This window comes from Petaurus breviceps, unplaced genomic scaffold, assembly GCF_028583685.1.
Source record: "Petaurus breviceps papuanus isolate PSGF00001 unplaced genomic scaffold, PetGlider_PUasm1.0 185, whole genome shotgun sequence".
Lineage (NCBI taxonomy): Eukaryota > Metazoa > Chordata > Mammalia > Diprotodontia > Petauridae > Petaurus > Petaurus breviceps.
In genome coordinates, this window is record NW_027185797.1 from 35,631,615 (window position 1) to 35,652,894 (window position 21,280).

The window sequence follows — 21,280 nt, forward strand, 5'->3', positions numbered from 1 at the left end:
TCCATTGGCTCTTTCCCAGGTTTCCTCAGTATTAAAAACAAACAAAAGAGTCCACCGTTGACTCTTTTTACAAAAATGACCAGTAGTCTAATTATGACCAACAGCGTGTGTCACATTCCACCTTGATAATTTACTGACTGCAGATAGCAAGGGAAAAGAAGGGTGGTGGGGATGAAGGGTACTGGATTTAGAGTCAAGGGAACTGGGTCTGAATTGTGCTACTCACTACTTTAGTGACTGTGGACAAGACAGTTCCCCCATCCAGGCTTCGTTTTCCTCACTGTTAAGACTAAAGGATTGAGCTAGAAATCCCTCTGGGTTCATTCCACCTCTAAATCTAGGAGTTATTCTACTACGTTCTGAGCCCCATTATTAAGTCTATTCTCTACTTCTGCCATGCCCTTCAGGTTCCCCATCGCCACCGGTAAATGAAAATACCGAGCTGTCCTGATGAGAAGCTTCTAAGTTAAAAAGGAAAGCTGTCTTTACCCAAGGAAACAAGGTTCCCATAGTTCTCCAGCATCACCTCCCTGAATAAGGTTCTCTGAGCAGGGTCCAGTTGTCTCCACTCCTCCCAGGTAAATTCCACAGCCACATCCTTGAAGGTCACCGATTCCTGAAACATTCAACACATTCCTGCTCACCCAGGGATGCTCTCTCACAAGAACCTTGGGGGAAAACTTCATGTTACCTGATGGCATAGGAAATAGCTTTCACAATGTATTCCAAGTCAAATATTCATTGCATACCCGTTATGTGTCTAACTTTCTACTAGATACCGTAGCTTGGTGATCATTCTGCTCAGCCCCCCTCAATGTCGATCTTAGGCAATGCTTCTTCAAGTGAAACATAAAGGAGCCATGTGCTTCACCCTAGTTTAGAACCTAATAAAGAGTCATACCTGTACAAAAATAGTCAAGTTTTGCTTAGTTTTGCAGAGTAATTTTTGCCTTACTGGAAATTAAATTGGGTAGCACGACATTCCCAAAGTCATAGGTCAAAAGAAGGAACCCCCAAAATGCTTTCATGGTAACAGAAATCAGAGCCAATATAGGCACCCAGAAGTTGTTATTTCAACACAAAGGGTAGGAAGCTTCAAGATTGCGTAGATAAGGTAGGCAGAATTCATAGAGGGCTTCAGAAACTTGCTTGAAAAGATTTCAGAATAACAGTGCGGTGATCGACTTTCCAAGTCACTGTCACCATTATAGTGGTCTTTGGATAGCCAAGAGAGGCCCATCTCCCCCCCTCTTTACCTCCTTTCAGCTAAAGAGCTAAATGGAAGACTCGGCCTAGATCAAAATGCCAAATCCCCAGAGATACAAAATAAAATACAAGTTACTTCAGATTATTCAAATGGTCAGAAAACAAGCTGGGGGAAATCCCAGTGACAGAAGCCTTCCTGGGATGATATCTCCCTTGAAGGAAATCGTGGACAGGGCAAAAATCTCTTGATTTCACTACCCATTAAAGGATTAAGCATCCTTACTTCCCGCCTGTAATACTGGAGGGCTGGTACTGAATCTCTTAGTCTGGCATTGGCTTCTCTCCTGGAGGATATAAGGGCCTCTTTCTCCACCTATGGAGAAAAGGAACCCCTAGTTGGATGGAGGTCAGGGTTCTCCTTTCAAATATAGACACTGAAGGTTCCCAAGCCAATAGAAGTCTTCCTGACTCCCTGGGAAACAAAGCACACTATAATCCAACAAGTTCCTTTAAAATCCAAATACTTTACTGAGGGAATGAAGAAATATAGACTGAGTTCTATTGTTTGTGGATACACATTTGAGGATAATCCTGCCTCTCCCCAGAATATACACTCTGTCAGAACTGGTCACTTGAAATAAGTAGGGGTCTGGGTGCCAATAACAGCCTGAAGAATTAATGACAAAGTTCAAATAGCATTATTTAGTTATGGGAAATTACCAGCCTTAACAATAACCTTGAGCTGTCTGACCTGGGAAAATAATGTGTATTAGGGTACACTTTGCATTAATTGCGTAACCTATTCATATTTTCCAAAACGAGAAAATAAGGACAAGAATTCCTCCGAGGGAAAGCCACAAGTGGCATAATGTTTGCCATGTCGCAGGAGCCACTCAGGTTTTCCTTCATGGCTTCAGCACTTGACATTTTACCTTTTGTCCAGCCCTTCCTATAATCCTTGTTGACTTCAGCATTCACAATGCAGAAATGTAGAGTGAAAACTGTCAACATCCCTGATCTTCATATATCCTCCATGATCAGTCATCATCAGATCTGATGTCCACAAACTAAACTTCATTGCTACATGCCAGTGTTTCACTTCAAGAGATTTCAAATGTGAAGTCGCTATTTCCTATCGGAATTTCCTTCCTGATCTTCTCTACTCCCCAACATCTACCATACCTGTTCTGCATGCACATTGATAAGTCCATTAAATCATACCTTTCCCCAACCAAATTCACTGAAAACACTGGCACTCCTAACCACACCTGACTGTCTTCATGGTTTGGCTTTCATGGTCAGAGACTTTAAAAATCACTCACAAAGTAGCAAAGAATTACTGGGGAAACGCTTTTTTAAAACCACAGTATACAAAAGTATCACAAAGTAAGAAATTATGAACGTGAGGAATTCAGAGAAATGTGGAAGATATGTATAAAGTCATGAAAAGTGTTTTAAGTAGAACCAAGAAAACAGAGAAGACACTGATGTCAGAGCACTAAAAGGAAATGAACTCTGAATAAACTGAAAAACTAAAGCCAATCCTGGAGATCAAATAATAAAAGCAGAGGACTAAAAGATCAGACTTTTTAATGCACCCTCAGAGAAGATTTCTATGTTGTGGGTTACTGCCACAAAGGAAGACCAAATGCTTGTGTCTCTAAAATGACAAAAACCATCCAAAATATTTTTAAAGGTTTGCTTTTTTTTTTAAGAGGCCTCACTGTCATATCATACTGGTTTTCCCTTGCAATGCCTCTTTTATTCATGCCTGGCCCAAAGCAAAGGGGAAAGTATCTAGAAGAAACACTTTCCACACTAGAAATTCATGCTGGATTCTTATTTTCATTTAACTGACACTTGCTACCATTCCTCAGTTAAACCTCAGAACCTTCTACAGCTCAGCTGTTCTTTCCTTTCAAATGCTCAAACCCATTCAGATCCCAGACACATCCATCCTTTTCTTGAACACATTCCCTTCTTAAGCTATGGATATTCGGCTTCTCTGGACAGTAGTGTAGAGAACACTGAGGTTACCACATCCGTCCCTGTCTTAAGTCGGTATGCACTCCGCTCCTTCATTAATGCCTCCAATGACGGGGTGAAGGATGCTTGCAGAGGCAGAGGCAGACTGAATACCTTCCGTGCTCCCTTTCAGCCTACACTCTGAGTCCAACTGAGTAATCCCCCTAATGTGAACCGGCTGTTGGTTAGGACGGTGACACGTTAACTCCCTTCTCCTCCCGCCCGTCCCCAAGAGGATCTCAAAGACTCCTTCGAGAATCCAGCCGCGCTCCCTTGAGCCCCCATCAACGTCTCCCTCCCTCAGACTACTGGGACACCTGACAGTGCCAGGACACTTGGGAGTGCGCGTCTGGCTCACACAGTGGGACGGAAAGGTCCTTTGAGATGATCTCCGGTGCATGCTGTTCACATCTTGTCTGCACAGTTACCAGAGGCAGCTCGTGGGGCGGTGGGACCACATCCTGCTTCAGACCCTACCACTTGCGTGACCGCGCGCATGTCCCGGGCCTCAGTTTACTTATCCGTACAATGGGGATCCCAATGGCACCTTCCTAGCAGGGCTGTTGTAAGGCGATGCTAGCTGTTACTTATTCTCGTTATTGTCGCCACGCTGTCTGCCCCGTCCGGCGGTGGGCTCCGCTCCAGGCCCCTCTGGGTCCGCGGCGGGCACTGCCGGCCGCTTCTCTCGCCTGGCGCACGGGGCGCCGCCGGGGCAATGGGAAGCGGCAGGCGGGGTGGCACGTCATCTCACCTGGAAGCCGGCCGCGGGGATCCCGGGGCCCATGGCCTTCTCGGGGAAGGAGGAGCGAGGCGCGAGCGACGCGCGGGGGGCAGGGAGAGGAGGGGCCTCGGCCGCCGCGGGTCCCACCGCGGACCTGAGCGGACTGACGGGCCGCCCGACGGCTCGGCTCCGGGCTCGAACAGCTCTGAGAGACCCTCGGACGCGAACAAAGACCACCAGGAAGCGGAAGCACCCCTCCAGGTGTTTCCTGACTGAACGCGACCGTTTCCATGGTAACCACTTCCGTCGCTCCCAGGAGAAGAAAGCAGGGAGTTGTGGGAAACGTAGTTCAGAGGCCAGGGGAAGTTGTGCGCATGCTCCGAAGGAGCCGGCTTCTGTAACGGACGGCTCCCGAGCGCGTCTTGCTCCAGCTGCTTCTCCTGGAAGAGCCTGCACCGTTCCGTACCCGCCCCATCCCCACCTCCAGCCAAACCGCGAGGCTTCCCAGAACAGAGCACGTGGGGCTGCGCCATTAGGGGCGGCCTAGAGAGCCCTCTGGGGCCGGGACGGGAGCGAGACTCGGAGAAACACGTGCGCCCCCCAGCCGGGCATTAGCGGTTCCCGGAGGCCCGGGCTCGGTCGGCCTCGCGAGGGCCTCGTTTCCTGCCACCTTTACGGGGCCCTCCCAGCCACCGGGCCGGCCCCTAGGCATCACCCGATCTCCTTTAGCCCCTCCCTTCGGGGCCCTCCAGTTTGGCCCCATCTCCCCCATCCTTCCACCGCAAACCCCCAGTCCGAGGCTTTGTGATAACCTCGCTAGTCTCCCTTTCTCAGGCTCTCCCTCCCAGTCTGACTTGTGCTGGGTTCAGAGCCCCCCTAAACCTAGGCACCCCCTGCTGAGAAAGTGCAAAGTCCTTGGTTGTCGGTGCCCTTCTCGGCGGGCTCCAGCCGGCCTTCCACGCACCGTACAGCCCGCCCGACTGGCCTGTGCCCGCTCTTCCATCCCTGTGCACACAGCCGCCCGTGCCCCTTGTCTCCTCACTGCTGCCTCAGGATCCTTCTTTTCACAGCGTAGTTTGAGGGCTCCTTCTATGCCAGTACTTTCCTGCTCCCCCAATTGGTGCTTCCCCCCCCCACCCCCCAAAATCATGCTCTAAACCTTTTATAAACGTGAGAAGTGGTGTGGGCTAGATGCCAGCCAGCAGCTCTGTCACTGGTACCCAGTTCTGGGTCATAGTTTCAGGGCAGACTGAGGAAGAGAACCTGCCCCAGTGATTCAAGTTCCACAGAGAGGACACATTTATTTTTTTTTATTACATTTTAAGTTCCAAACTGTCTCTTTCCCTCCCTCTCCATCCCTCATTAGAGAAAGCCATCATTTGACACTCTCTGTGTGTCTATATATGTATATAATATAATAACACATGTATATAGAGACAGAGAGAAGGGAGCAAATGTGGCCCTGAAGCGAACAACCATTTCTAGAGCTGCCATATTTTCCTGAAAACACTTGAACCTATTCAGGAGGCCTAAAATGAGTCAATCATGAACTGCCCCCTGAGCTGACATAACTTGAAACCCTCCACCCTAACTGAAATCTCTGTGTGTCCTCCCAGTGGAGCCAGCTACAAGGCTGGCACCGGTCAGTCTGCACCAGACTGATACACTGTGCAGTGGGGACTGTTCAGATAAGCAGGGACATTCTACCTCCACAGTCCAGCAGTTCCCAGGGAAGAAGTAGGGCTGGTACCCCTCCTGCCCTCCAGCTCCCTCTTGCTCCCCCTCCTCATACTGCCCCCTTTCTCCTCCCATGCCATCCCCCATGTGGGAGGGAATAACCCTACTCTCCTCCCACATGACCTCTCATTTTTCACTGTAATACTTAAATACCCAAGGCTTTATGTGCATTGCTGGACTCCTATGTACTCTCTACAGAGGATACATGACCTGAATGTCTTCTGCTGTCTCTTGTAATAACGCAAATTACTACTCAAGTTTTTTTGGAGTTGTGACTAAAAGTATATGTATGTATATATGTATGTATATGTGTATGTGTGGGTAAAACCATACTCTACATACTTCTATTTATTGGTTTTTCTCTGGAGGTAGACAACATCTTTCTTCATAAGGCTCTTGTAGTTGATTTGAGTATTTATAATACTCAGAATAACTTAATCATTCATGGTTATTCTTCAAGCAACATTGTTGTCATTCTTCATTATTTCATGCAAATCTTTCCATGTTTTTCTAAAATCAACCTGATCACCATTTCTTATATCATCATCGTATTCCATCACAATCATATACCTTAACTTGTTTAGCTATTCTCCAATAGATGGATATACCCTCAATTTCCAGTTCTTTGCCACCACAGAGAGCTGCTATAAATATTTTAGAACATATAGATTCTTTTTCTCTGATCATGTTGGGAAACAGATCTAGTAGTGGTATTGCTGGGGCAAAGGGTATACACAGTTTTACAATTTTTTGGCATAATTCCAGATAGCTCTCCAAAATGGTTGGGTCACGGTTCTATCAACAGTGTATTAGTGCCCCAGTTTTTTTTTTTACATCTCTTCCAATATCTGTCATTTTCCCCTTTTATGATTTTAGCCAATTTGACATCACCTAACCTAACCCTGGCCTGATTACTGTGGCAGGTAGAGATCCCACCCTGTAGTTGAAACATAAAAAAATGTACAAAGACTTTTTGTGAAGATGATTCCACTGACCATTGGTACATGGCATGTGTGCAAGCTTATGGGCAACATGAAATCCAGTAGACCTGAAAGAAGAATAGTTTTTGTTGCAAGAGAGTTCAGTAGGTATTGCATCCAAATAGCAAGCCCTCAGTGAAACAAGGGAAGTTGGACCTGGATACACATTTTCCTGGAGTGGTCATTGTGATGAGGAGCCAATGTAGATTTCAAAATAAAATCTAATTGAGTGAACAAGCTTGCATGCCTCCCAAAAGGAGTGACCAATAGGCTCATGACAATGCAATTTCCACCTCTAGGAAAGTGCCAGACACCTTCATCAATGCCTATGCTCCCACCATGATGAACCCTGATGGGGTCAAAGAGAAATTTTATGAACACCTGGAGACCCTTATCATCAATGTGCCAAAAAAAGGCCAGGCTTGTGCTTCTGGGTGACTTTAATGTTAGAGTAGGCACAGACCATCAGATATGGTAAGGAGTTCTTGAGAGAAACAGAGTTGGAAACAGCAGTGGTCTCTTACCACTGAAGACTTGTGCATCTCATGACCTCATCACCAGCACTGTCTTCCGTTTACCTAAACACAATAAGATTTCATGGTTATATTCTCACAACAAACACTGGCATTTAATAGACTATATCATTGTAAGAAGTGATATATGGCTTAGAGTGCTGGGCAGATAATAGACTTATCCTATCCTAACTAAACATTTGCATTCAACAAAAGCAGTGATTCCTAAGTGACTCAACTACCAGAATATTTAATATCAACAGATTAGAGTGCTTCTCCATGCCTGAAAGTTTGTTGCTAACTTGGAGGGAAAGTTGAGCCCTTGGGTTCACCCCATCACCCTTGAACCCTTGAAGAACCAAGAGATCATTGTACATAGTAACAGCAATATTGTGAGGATGATCAACTGTGAAAGACTTAGCTACTCGGATTAAGATCCATGGGTCAAGACAATGAGCCCAAAGGACACGTGATGAAAAGTGCTGTCTACCTCTAGAGACAGAAATGAGGAATTCTGAATGCACATTGAAGCATACTTTTTTCTTTTTTTGGAGGGGGGAAGGCAAGGAAATTGACTTTCCCAAGGTCACACAGTTAGTAAGTGTGTCAAGTGTCTGAGGCCAGGTTTGAACTCAGGTTCTCTTGACTCCAGGACCAGTGTTCTATTCACTGCACCACCTCACTGCCCCTGAAGTATACTTTAAAAAAACAAAACACGGAGTGGCCAGGTGGCTCAGCGAGTAAGGGCACCGGCTCCAGTGTCGGGATGACCTGGGGATTAAATCCAGGTGCAGATACTTAGCACCACACCCAGAAATAACTGGCCGTGTAACCTTGAGCAAGTTACTTAACCCCGATTGCCTAAAAAAAAACACTTTTTATTATTTTGTTTGTTTGCTTTTGCAACAGCTAATATAGAAATGTTTTGCATAACTTCACATGTATAAATGATATCAAATTGCTTGCCTTCTCAAACAAGGGGGAGGGGTGGGAGAGAGGGAGAAAATTTGGAACTCAAAATTTTAAAAATATGATTAAAATTTTTTTACATTTAATCAGGAAATGTTTAATGAAATAAAACAATTCAAAGGAAAAAAAATTAGGAAAAAATATGTGTCCCTTCAAAACCTTAATGTTACCAGAGGTCACAGAGGGATTCAAGTAAGACAGAGGGCCTATATGTTTTAATGATTTTAAAAGAAGAAAATAAGGCCAAAAAAGGTACTAGGCCCATAATTTCCAAACCATAAACAGTAGGCCACTGGAGCAGCATTGGCATATTTTAAATTTTTGAGGGAAACCAGGAGTCAGGTATCTGTCTGACACCACAGAAAATCTACCATGAGATCATGCTATATTCCTTTCAGTGACATTCTTGAATGCCTGAGATGTTTTTAGTTACCTATACTTTCCGCTACATTAGTAACTTCTCAAACTTTCTCATCTGAGGTGTCATAACTTTGTGACGTTGAGGATTTGGTGGTGGTTGTGATAAAAAGCAATGTGGAACAGGATGGATGAGCATAGTACTGTCCAATGTGGTTCCAAGTTTGGAGAAGTTGCGCAATTTCCAAAAGGCATACCAATCTCATTAAGAAGTAACTGTGGTTATTTAAGAAAAAATATTCTTTTTTCTTTCGGTTTGTATGTACTATTTTCTCAAATGGCTACTAAGTGGTTGGTCCATAAATATTCATTAAATTGTTTAGACCTAACAATTTAATAAACAGAACTGTTAAGTATTCTTTGGCCTATGGGAACTGTAAAAAAATTACTGAAGGACTAAGGGCACCATGAACTGAGAAAGTTTGGGAATGTCTACATTAGGGGGAAAAAGTGAAAGAAGGATGAGGAAACTTATCTCACATAATTGGGATGCAAAAGCAGAGGAAAAAACAAGGAAAGGGTGTGGAAGCCATCATCACTTTGACCCCATTTTCATCTGGGTCAAAGGAAGGTAAAATACACACACAAAAGTGTTCAGTGTGTTAATACACTTAATTCAAAAGGGAAACAGGAGTGAGCAGAGAGAAGAAAAAGGAGGGTGGGCTTAGGGAGGTATTAGTCATAAATTCCTTTGAGGGGGGGCAGAGGTGGTAGGAATGAAACAGAAATGCTTGACAATGGGAAAAATAAAAAATAAAGTAAAAAGAAAAAAGGAATTAGATACTAGTAGTGTAGTATTTTATATTAAGAAGATATATAGATGATAGCGGCCGGGTGGTGCAGTGGTTAGAGCATTGGGTCAGGAAGACCTGAGTTCAAATTTGAGCTCAGATACTTCCTAGCTGTGTGACTCTGGACAAGTCACTTGACCCTGGTTTGCCTTGGTTTCACCATCTGTAAAGGGCGCTGGAGGAGGAAATGGCAGCGCTCCAGTATCTTTGGGAAGAAAAGCCCAAACTGGGTCATGCGGAGTCGAAGGCGAATGAACAGCAATAAAAAAGCACCGAAGGATAAGTGCCCAAAAGCATTTCAGAGGGCTCGGGGATTCGTCTTCTCGCCTCCTGCCCGAGCTCGTGGCAGCTGGAGGAGGGGGTGGATCCCCTCGGGATGCTGCGTGGGAGGAGATGGGAGGTAGGGCTTGGCCCCTTTTTCCTTCTGGGAGGAGGCGGTGAAAGCGCGAGCCCCTGGGCAGACTGCAGGGAGGCAGGCACGTGGCCACAGCCGCCCCGCCAGACTCAAAGGGGGATTCCCGATTCCAAGGACAGCTCCCCGCAGTACAATCTCCCTAAGACCGGCCGTTTTCTCGGTATCCCTGGGCCCCGTGCCCCGCCTTTCAGCTGGAAGCCCTCGCAGACCTTGCGCCAACTTCAGGGTCTCCAGCGCTCGCTGCGGCTCTCTGAGCATGCGTAGAAGCCCTCCGCCGCCTCAGGACTACATTTCCCAGAAGTCGCTGTTTGACACGTGCCTTTCCCAAAAGTCCTGGGGAGTGGTTGCCATAGAAACAGTTTCAGGCAGCGTTGGGGATATCTGGAAATGCCCACTCTGGCGACGGGGGAGCCCAGGTCTCTTTTCCCGTGTTCTCTTCGTACCGGGTCCTTCCCGGCCGGACCTCTCTCTGGGTGAGTGCTCGGCCCGCAGCTTCCCGGGGGAGCTAACTGCGGCCCGGGTGCCCAGGCATGCCCTCCGCAGGCCTTCCCCTCCTCCTCTTCGCCCCTCCCTCCTTTTCCCCCTCCTCTTGCCTTCCTCCCCCCGTCCCCCCTTCCCCCCGCCCCAGTCTAGGGGAAAGGTTCGGTGCCGCTTCTCTCCACGCCTGCCCCTCGCTGGGTCTCTGCTTCGTTCCCGGAGGAGCGGGCCGCTGCCCCGCAGGTGGCCGCCTCTCGCAGCGACACAGCGGGCAGGTTGAACTCGTTCCGACTCCCCGGCCTGTGTCAGGGGGAAGAGCCCTTAGCAGAGGAGGTTTTGGGGAGGGCTTTACTGGGAAGAGCCCGGAGTTCGGAGAGTTTAGGTTGGAGGTCCAGCGCGCTGCTTGGCGGGCCAGTGCAGGAGCGGTGGATGAAACGAGCCGGTCTTCGCTGCCCTCGGGGAGCTGTGGAACCTCGCCGGGCCTCGGGTTCTTCAGGTCTAAAAGGGGGCACCCGGATCGGCCCATCCGAGCCCCGAGACCCCCGACACAGCGATCCTGCCTCCGGTCCAATATTCGGGAGGTGTAAGGGAATGCTCGGCTCGCCCACTCTGCCCTTCTCCTCCTCAGCCCCGCTCGCAGGAGACTGCGCTCTCCTAGAAGGTGCCATGGTCCCGACATCCGGCCCAGGTAAGTGCCAGGTTCTGCCTTTGCCGAAATGAGCCCGCGCTTCTCCACCCAGAGACACCCCACTTTTCAGTATGAACAGAGCAGTCAGGAGAGGGAGCTGGAGTTGCAAACCGAATTGACGGCATTACTAAAAAAAAAAAGATTCACAAGCCACAGAATCATATGTCTGGCCCTGGAAGGGATCTTAGAGGTCATCCGTTTGGACCTCATTCTACAGATGGAAAAACAAACTGAGAGAAGTTAAGGCCACACAGAAAGTGGGTTTTAAACACAGGTCCCATGACTCCAAATTCAGCACTCTTAACATTACACCAGGGTTGTAAGGAGATCTCTCCGGATCCCCCTTGATACCAGTGCCTTCACCCTGAGATCATACTTGTACATACATAGTTGTTTGTATGTGGTCTCCCCATTAAACTGTAAGCGCCTTGAGGGAGGGATAGTGTTTTTGGCTTTCTTTGATTGACTGACTTTGAATCTCCAGTGCCTGGCACATAGTAAGTGTTTAATAAAAGTTTGATGATCAACTCACTGAAGAGGTGATAGGGGAGCAGAAGCTTGAAAGGAGCAGGCCCCGAGTTATGGATGCCATCTGGGCAGAGTCTAGACTTCTGTCACCATCTCCCGTTTGGCTCCTGGGAGGCTGGTGCCATATTTCAGCACCATGTGATGCTGTTCTTGCAGGTTCTGCTTTCAGTCTCTCCAGCAGAAACTCAAGGCAAGGGATTTTATTCAATTCTCTCTTTAGTGAATTACATTTTGAATATTTTTATTTAAACCAAAAGGTCTAAACATTGCCTGGCACAAGAGGTCTTGGATAGGATTTGTATAAGTATAAGGTTCCCCCTTTGGAGAAAGAAATAGCAAGCCACTCTGGTATCTTTGCCCAAGAAAGCACAGTAGGGGCCATAAAGAGTCAGACCCCCGGCAGCTGGTGCAGTGAATACAGCACCGGCCCTGGAGTTAGGAGGACTTGAGTTCAAATTCGAACTCAGACACCTGACACACTTACTAGCTGTGTGACCTTGGGCAACTCACTTAATCCCAGTTGCCCTGCCCTCCCCTCTCCAAAAAGACTAAAAAAAAAAAGTCAGACAACTGAAGAACAAGGTTTAAACTAAGCCCAATCTCCCCACGTTCCTCTGTTTTCTCTTTATTTTGAGGAAAATTTGGTTAGAATTATGAGATTATAGAATAGCTACAGTTATCCCCTAATGCCATTAAAGACCATCCTAGCCCATACTCTGTTTTTCTTTGTCACATAAATTGAAGCTGGGAATAAGGCTGATAGTTTTCCTTAATGTTCAAAGGATCAACCAAGGAATGCTATTTGTATCTTCTCATTAACCTAATAGAGCCTTTCCTTGACACCTGGAATGTTTCTACTGACTAGTTGTGACAGAAAACATCTCCTAAGGGCTTTCCCCCCAGACAATGTCAACCCAGGGCAAGAGAGGAGTCAATGTCTGCATACCTTACACAAGAGTATTTGGATTTTAAAGGGATTTCAGTAAATAACAATGGGTTTGTTGTCTTTTTTTTCTTTTAAAAAAATTTGTTTATTTACTTTTGATTTACAATGTTCAGTTCCACAATCCCTTGAGTTCCAAATTTTCTCCCCCTCCCTCTGCTCTCCCTCCCCTCCCATGGCAGCACGAAATCAAATATAGGTTCTACAAATACCTTCACATTAAACATTAGTCAAGTTGCAAAGAAGGATCATAACCAATGGAGTGAACAATGAGAAAGAAGGGTCAAAACAAAGGAGAGAGCAAGTGGTTTGCTCCAATCTGCAGTTCTCTCTCTGGATGTGAATAGCCCTTTCCATCATGAATCTTTTGGAGTTGTCTTATAACCTTGTATTGCTGAGAGCAGCCCAGTCTATCCAAGTTAGTCACCACAGATACGATGTGCCTGTAGTTGTGTACAAAGTTCTCCTGGTTCTGCTCTCCTCCCTCAGCATCAGTTTATATAAATCTCTCCAGGTTATTATGAAGTCCGTCTGCTCCTCATTTCCTATAGCACAATAGTATTCCATTACATTCGTATACCACAGCTTGTTTAGCCATTCCCCAATTGATGGGCATCCCCTTGATTTCCATTTCTTTGAATGGGCTTATTTTCTAGGGAAGCAAAAAGACTCCTTTTTTGACCAAGAACCCTTAGTGTTCATAACTTAAGAGGACAGCCCTGACCTCTGTTCAGATTCAGGGCTCCATGTCCCTGTAGGTTGGAGCAGAGACCCTGACATGCTCCACAATGTACCCTGATGCTAGGTTGATGAATTGCAACATTACCTTTAAAGGTCCATGAGTGGGACAAGGGAACTCTTGCTTCTTTGGCGGGTTGGGGAAATCCATTCCCTGTCCACTTTTTCCTTCAAGAGAATTTTCATCCCTGAAAGACTTTTATAGTATCTATAGCATCTTTGTAACTTGTTATATTGAATATTCCTGGGGCCCTGGGTTCAAGATATAGGGCTGGGATTCCTTCCAGACCTTCAGGTGAAAGGAAATCAGGACAGGTGCATTGGAGTTCCCCTAGCTTTCAAAGGCTACAGTCATTTGGAAAGTAGGCGACAGGACTGTCATTCTGAGGTCTTACTAGATAGGCTTTTAAAGTCTTTTTATCAAACAAGTTACCTTATTTTGCAGTCTAGATTCATGCTACTCAGTGTCTTGAAGTTGCAGTTTTTGGGTGCCTACATTGGCTATGACTTTTGTCATCATGAAATCATTCAGAACATTTCTTGGGCTTTTATGGTTTCAGGAATGTGGCACTTCCCAGTATAACCTCTAAATCAACAGGATATACTTAGAAAAATTGCATAGAACCCAATTGCTTTTGTGTAGTTATGAGTACTTTCCTGGTTCTAAATTAAACTACCATTTGTTGGGGATTTAACCTGAGCAGACAGTAACATATGGATGACATTGAGTGATGGGGCAGGAATATTGGTAAGTTGATGTCAAATAAAGAATTCATTATCTAGCACATGCTCTCATATTTTCCTCAAAGTATGGAGTACCCTGAACATCTTGAAAGATATCCCTTATACATCTAGTTAACTTCAGGTCTTTCCCAAAGTACATGTGAGAAAAGATCACTGAATGAGCAGGAATGTGTTGGGTATTTCAGGGAGCAGTGACCTTCAAGGATGTGGCTGTGGAATTCACCCAGGAGGAGTGGAAGCAACTGGACCCTGCTCAGAGGAACCTGTTTAAAGGTGTGATGCTGGAGAACTTCAGGAACCTTGTCTCCCTGGGTAAAGACGAACTTCCCTTTGTGACTTGGACTCTGACGACTGGGGAGGGTTCTCTGCGCTCCTGCTCGCCAGGAGCCTTTAAGGGGTGTCTTTGGTTTGGTAGGCTGAGATATTTCAGAACTGATGTAATGTGAGGAGATCCTTAACTCCTTCAGAACCAAGAAAGAGCATGACCCAGAACCTGCCTGCAGGTGTAAGGTCTTTTCTTTATATGGATGGAAATCCACAGCTTTGTGGTCCTGGCTTTGAAGCTATGCCTTCCCTATTCTTTGTTCCACTGCACTAAAATACCAGGGCAGGTATGCAAAACTGAGGAAGATGTCCCATTCAAGAATTGAGTCCTATGAACGGATTTTGTTTTTGGGCCCGTATTTACTCTGTGATCCTGGGAACACAATACGGAACAGCTTTCAGAGGTCCTCTGTGCTCCTCTGCCACAAGTCCTTCCTAGCAGAAGGACTTTTTTTTCCGAACGAGAAGGAAACTGAGATTGCCTTCTTCAGTGACTCTGTTCAAAGCCTTTTCCCATTTCCCCCATTAGGACTTTCAGTGAACAAACCAGATGTTCTCTTCCACTTGGAGAAAGGAGAGACACCCTGGACAATAGAGCAGGCAGTTCCTAGGAGCACCTGCCCAGGTGAGCAGAGTCCAGACAAATGGGAGTCACTTTGAGGAACAGCTGAACTGTTCATTTGAAGAGATAACGTCTTTGGAACTTTGGATCAGAAGCCTTCCTCAAAGTTTCCTTGCGGGGGGGGGGGGGCAGATTGGCGCTGCTAGGTGGCACAGTGAATAGAGCACCTGCCCTGGAGTCAGGAGGACCTGAGTTCAAATTTGGCCTCAGACACTTAGCTCTTACTAGCTGTGTGACCTTGGCCAAGTCACTTAACCCCAATTGCTCTGCTTTCCCCCTCCAAAAAGCAAAAAAAAAATTTTCCTAGAGTCAAAGGAAAGGTCTGACTGAGCTTTCTCATATATACCCCTTGTAAGTACGTATTTTCATTTTCACAAACCACTTTCTATGATCTGGAAAGGGACTTAGGTATCATCTCCAGCCCTTGATTTTATAGGAGAGGAAACTGAGGCCTGTGGAGATAAAGTCAGAAAGAATCCAGGACCCTGGAGTTGGAAAGAACCTCAAAGGCCTATCTTGTGACCCAAACGTAAATAAGGATTTTTTTCATCTTTTTACATCTTACCTGACAGTGAGCGTCCAGTCTTTGTTTGGAAGGCCTCCAATGAGATGTAACTCCTTGTGAGGCATTCTGTTCCACTGCCGGATTGCTCTAATTATTTGGAAGTTTTTCCTCTCTGTCAAGTGTAAATTCACTTTTTTATTTCTGCCCATCGCCCCAGCTTTTCCCTTTGGGAGTAGGTCTCATCCCACTTCAAATACTTGACTGTACTGTCTCCCATCAGTTTCCTCTGCAACCAACACAAGTCACGCCCCGAAGCTCCTTCACTGCCATGGCTTCTCCTTGTCCACTCTCTGCTTTATCCACATCCTTCCTTACAGCTCAGAGGTCGCCTACGGCTACCCAGCTGGCATGTGATCAGAGCTGTAACTTGAACCTAGATCTTCTCACTCAAGCCAGGAACTCTCCTACTTCCAGACTTATCTCTGCCCCTCCTCACATCCTGTCTCAGAGAAAACTGTTCTTTCTCTCAGACACCAACCCTTCCTCTTTACTCCGGATCTGAGTCGGTCTTTTCTGCTTCTTCCTCTCCATGGTAATCCTTTATCTTTTACAACATAATTCATGTCAGCAAAAGTTTATTAAGTTAGGTCCTGAGGCCACAAAACAAAAATTAAAAATGGTTTCTGTCTCTAAGGAGTCTAGATTTTATTTTGGGATATAATATGTACACCAAGTAAATATAATCTGAGAAGAGAGAGGATACTATCAACTTGGGGGAAGGAAATGGAATTAAGAAAGGTCTAAAGTAGGAACCTAAGTGGATTTTAAGCCTGCACAAAGGAGACATAACGCCAGATTCAGTAAACAGGTGCACCAGGTAACAGGGAATAGTCCACTTTGGCTGTGATGTAGACAGTGTGAAGGGGACTATAATGGGAAATGAGTTCAGAAGGGTAGGTACAAGCAAGATTGTGGAAGGCTCTAAATGACACTCAAGTGTCTTTGATAAGTGTATATGTAATTCTCACCAGGATTATGTATAGATGAGAAAGTGATCCTACGGAAAGGTTATGGGTGTTCTCTTGGCTTTCTTAGTGTTATTAAAGTCCTAAGATTTTGTCCTTGCCTGTTGAAACTTGCCCTCTTTCAGACACCTTATGAATGCATACCTCACAACTGTATTACTCCATCATTAGTCTCCTCTTCAGCTTCAGCTCTGCATTGGCTCTTCTCCATGACCATGATCGGCTTCTATAGGGAACATGTCTTTCCTTATTTTAGGCCCTGCTTGATGTCCATTCAGACAGTGTCATTGAATAAGGTCATCTCTGTTGTTATAGCTTTAAAAGACTCTTGCACAATTTTGATTGTGATCTCTTGTTTCAATGCTTTTTTCCATCTTTGTTCTCTGTAGTGCCACTTTCTGCCTTCTCTATGAGCACATCAAAGACTGTGGTTTTAGAGTCCAAGTGTAATGGCTTTACCATCCTCAATCGCAAAAACGGCGCGTTATGAAAACGTTTGCAGACGTTTACCATTTGTCTTGCTTGTTGCTCTACTTCCATTTTCATCCTTAAAGGCCTTCTGGGTTTCTTGGCTTTGTTAAATCTCTTTCTACACTTTCTTTAAATGTGCAGTTGTATGCTTCTTGGTAAAATTTTATGAAACATGTTATACTCAAAATCTGGCTTCCATAACTGCTTTAGAAGCCAGATGTGTTTGCTGACTAGGGCTCTTCTTAGACTTTTGATCTCCTTGTTATGGTGCCTAATTGATGTCAGTTATATTTCTGATTCTGACTCTGATGTCCTTTCTATCTCCATTACCCATTTTCCATTATCAATAGCTTGTTTTGATAGCTCAGGACTGAGTTGTCTCAGTTGTGCAGCATATCTTTTTTCTCCACAATTCTTTTTTCTAGCATTGTAATAATTTTGATCTTTGCCTGATAAGTCAGTGAACTGATTCCTCAGAGCTACCGTGTTTCCCCGATAATAAGACACTGTCTTATTATTTTTTTTGGACAGAAAAACACCAGAAGGCTTATTTTCAGGGGAGGGCTTATTTTAATGAACATTGACAGCAATTTTAATAAACAGGTAAATGTGAACAAAAAAATGTACCTTTATTCAATAATGAATTCAATAAAGAACAGGATGACATGCTCACTGCTGCAGCTCTGATTGGATGCAGCTCGGAGCACAGCGTGCGTTTCACGGGGGGGGGGGGACAGTGCATACAGAGGGTACCATAATGTAGCGTGTAGCGCAGGGGATCACCTTCACTACAGTAGCAATCTCAATAGGGCTTATTTTCAGGGGAGGGCTTATTTTAGAGGAATCTTACACAGTAAGGGGAGGGCTTATTTTCAGGATAGGTCTTATTATCGGGGAAACACGGTAGCTGATTCAGTATTGTCTTGCACATTAGTAACAAGCTTTTTCCTGTCTCTCAAAATATTACTGATTTCACTTTTTTGTCATTCTTCATAGCTCATCATGCCTAGCACATACTGATTCTTTTCTTGAAGAAAGTAGTCATTACACTGAGGACTTTAACCTTTCTGATTTCTGCAAATCTTTGGCTTCTCTCATTCGTAATCTGTGCTTTTTCAATATACTGTGCCCCATTCCAACTTATTCCCATTCGCACACTGAAGGTAGTGTCAGAGTGCATGCTCATTTAATTGGGAGGAGGATATCTTACTGAATTCATCCTAGAATTTCCCCTCCCCTGCAGTCAGCGGTAGGTTCCAATTATGATGGTCAGTTTATGCTAGTTTTTTACAAATATTTATCATGATCAGTACAATACAATAAGAGACAACGATATGTCCCACGTAATGATGTTTCCAGTTGCCTTTGGGTGTTTTATAAAACTTGTAACACTAGGGGCGGCTAGGTGGCGCAGTGAGTAAAGCACCGGCCCCCAGAGTCAGGAGGACCCGAGTTCGCTTCCGGCCTCAGACACTTAACACCCACACAAAAAAACTAGCTGTGTAACCTTGGGCAAGTTATTTAACCCCAATTGCCTCCAAAAGAAAAAAAAAACTTGTAAAACTAAATCCTTTCTATTTCCCTGTGGGCAGTGCTTATAATAATCATCATAATAATTAGCATTTATGTGGCACTTCAGAGTTTATAATCTTTATATCTATTATTTCATTTGATCCTCACAACTCCAGGAACTGGGTGCTGTTATTATCCCCACATGAAGAAACAGAGACTGAGAGAGCTTAAGTGACTTGCCCTGAGTCACACAGCTAGTATGTGTCTGAGGGAAGATTCGAATTCAGGTCTTCCTAACTCCAAGTCCAGTTTCTATCCATTATACCACCTACTGGCCTTTCATGTTCTTTGGAGGCAGTGGGTGTTTCTGGTATTTCTGCCATACAGCATCACTGGGGAAATTTTCCTACTAAAAAGATGAGCCTTTGCTATTATGGGATGTTTAGATTCAGTAAAAGTTCTTCAGAATTTCCTCAAAGAAGTCAAGCCTGTGTTCTTCAACAAATTGTGGCAAAACAAGGTCAGGAATACTATGCCGTAAGAAAGAATGAGTTTGAGAAATTCAAAAATTCAAAAAATATTTGTGAGATTGCATGATTTTGTGAGAGTAATTAAAATAAATGGCTAGAACATAGTTGGACCTCATGAATCTTCACAAGCAGACTTTCCCTTGGGTGGAAAAATTTACCCTGAGCACATTTTTCGTTTAAATAAAAAACAGTAAACATAATTGCTACCATGACATTAGTGAAGACTCTCTAAAAGAACTCCAGGAAGTAGTCATTGCATACCGCTTACACATCACTAACACTGGACCACAAGAGTGGGGGATGTTGCACAGCCTGTCAGTGCTGCTGTCCATGTTGGCTGATCAGTTTTGTGTAATTCTCTTGGAAGTGGGGGTCCAGAGATGGGATTTTTTTCAGGGACGGGGATTTATTGGAAAGTAAATATGGGGAAAAAATCAAAATACAGAAATAAAAGACTGGAGTTTTTTTCTAAACCTAGATTAAACCATACTCCCAAAAGTCCTCTTCTCTACCAATGGAATTGTTGGCCAACTCCTTCCAGCCTAATTCTTTGCCAATAGATTTGACTAATCCCTGTACTAAATTATCAACCATTTCATTGGTATTACAACAGAATCCTGCCATTGAGTTTTGAAGGAGTTGGCTTGGGTTGGACAATTGCCCTCTTCTTCGGTGTGCAAAATAAAAGGCTATTTTTTGTAAGTTTGGATTTGGCTCAGTGACATTTTCCTGTCAGGGAAGAGGCAAAATCACCTTGTTTCAATCTGTGTTGAATCTCCAAGCATAGAGTGATCTGGACAGTACGTGTTAGATTGCCAGCCTTGAGATATCTTGGGGAAGGAAGCTTGGGAGTGATTGAGCTGCCAGTGGGCTGTGTAGTTGGCTTCCCTTTTAGAGGCTCCCATACTCCTACCAGGTTTACTGTCATTTGATAGGCAGGGCTGTCTTTGGTGGTTTGCACTTGGAATTGCGGCACCAACGTTTCTGGAGCCCTCATCTGGAGTGTTTGCAGTAATGGTGACGTGGGCCATTATCAGAGACATGGATCAGGGGAAGTCTTCTTTTGGAGATCAGACAGTGATGTTGGGTGCCCTTTGACATCAGTTCTTACTGTTTGTTAAAGCATTCGCCAGGCTCCTAGGGAAAGATCCCTCCTAAAGAAGGGTAGCAGAATCTAGTCATCTTCTGGAAAAGAATAAAATAATCTGGATTGAATCAAACCAGAGATCATTAGGAATGCTAGAACGGTAAGCTGAGGGGAAAAGGTTTACGAGTTCAGGCAAATCAGCCCACAGTATAATCATAATGAACTATAGGGAGGCAAGTTAGCGAGACCTTAGCAAAATTAAGCCTTGTCTGCTGCAGTGACTGCCTGAGACTGTCTGAGATATACTTGTGGTGTAGTGAACAGAGTGCCGGGCTCAGTGCCGGGAAGACCTGGGTTTGTATCATGCCCCAGACAGCACCTATGTTACTGTAAGCAAGCCAGTTAACCTTTCTGGGCCTGTTTCTCAATCAGCTGATCTGACCCTCTGAGGTCTCTTCCAGCTGTAGGTCTCATGATCCTCCTGGAGCTGCCGCATGTACCCCCACTGTGTCGGTCCTGCTTTGGGAACAAACCCAGCATTCCTAGGTTTGCCCTTAGTAGCTATAGGTGATACATCTGATCTCTTATGTGACAAATTCTGAACTTGTCCCCAGGCCCCACACAATTCCTATGCCTTTGGTTCATGTCTTTAAAAGAGTGTCCAGAGCTGAACAGAAAAGTCCAAATGTGATCTGAGCAGGATGGAGTAGAGTAGTTCAGTTACTTCCTGGGATCTGGACAATCTTCCTCTGTAGAGGTAGCCTACAGGTTCTATTAGGACATCGATGGGGCACCATAGTGGATAGAGCACTGGGCCTGGAGTCAGGAACACTCATCTCCCTGGGTTCAGATCTGGCCTCGACACTTACTAGCTGTGTGACCCTGGGCAAGTCACTTCACCCTGTTTGCCTCAGTTTCCTCACCTGTAAAGTGAGCTGGAGAAGGAAATGGCCAACCACTCCAGTAACTTTGCCTAAAAAACCAAACCAAAACCCAAATAGAGTCATGAAGAGTTGGATATGACTGAAACGACTGAACAACAGCAGCTGTGTTAGCAGACTCTTAGTTCGTCCAGCTCTTGATGTCCCCTGGAAATCCATGGCCTTCTGAAGGTGAGTGTGTCTCCCTAGTTCTGTACTTATATGATTCTGAATATGGGATGTCAGCGTTTTAGACCTTTCAACCTGTCGAGCAGATTTAAAATTTTGATTCAGTCATGTGGTAAATTAGCTGTTCCTCATAGCTATATGTGGTCTGCACAACTGATAGGTTTCCCGTATTTCTTGGATGAACACATTAGACAGTGCTGATAG

The 21,280-nt window shown here is 45.1% G+C and overlaps 1 protein-coding gene and 1 pseudogene across 1 annotated transcript in view; one reads left to right on the top strand and one right to left on the bottom strand.

Annotated features, from left to right (window-relative positions):
* LOC138161829 (zinc finger protein 107-like) overlaps nt 1-4,246 on the bottom strand; it is a 35,588-nt gene extending 31,342 nt beyond the window's left edge. Inside the window, exons 1-3 of the mRNA XM_069088806.1 lie at nt 3,983-4,246; nt 1,490-1,579; nt 490-616 (exon numbers count right to left, since the gene is read on the bottom strand). Coding sequence (XP_068944907.1) covers nt 490-616; nt 1,490-1,579; nt 3,983-4,015 — 250 coding nt within the window. The 5' untranslated portion in view covers nt 4,016-4,246. The remainder of the gene's footprint in view (nt 1-489; nt 617-1,489; nt 1,580-3,982) is intronic.
* Nucleotides 4,014-21,280, top strand: part of LOC138161370 (zinc finger protein 184-like) — a 47,391-nt pseudogene continuing 30,124 nt past the window's right edge.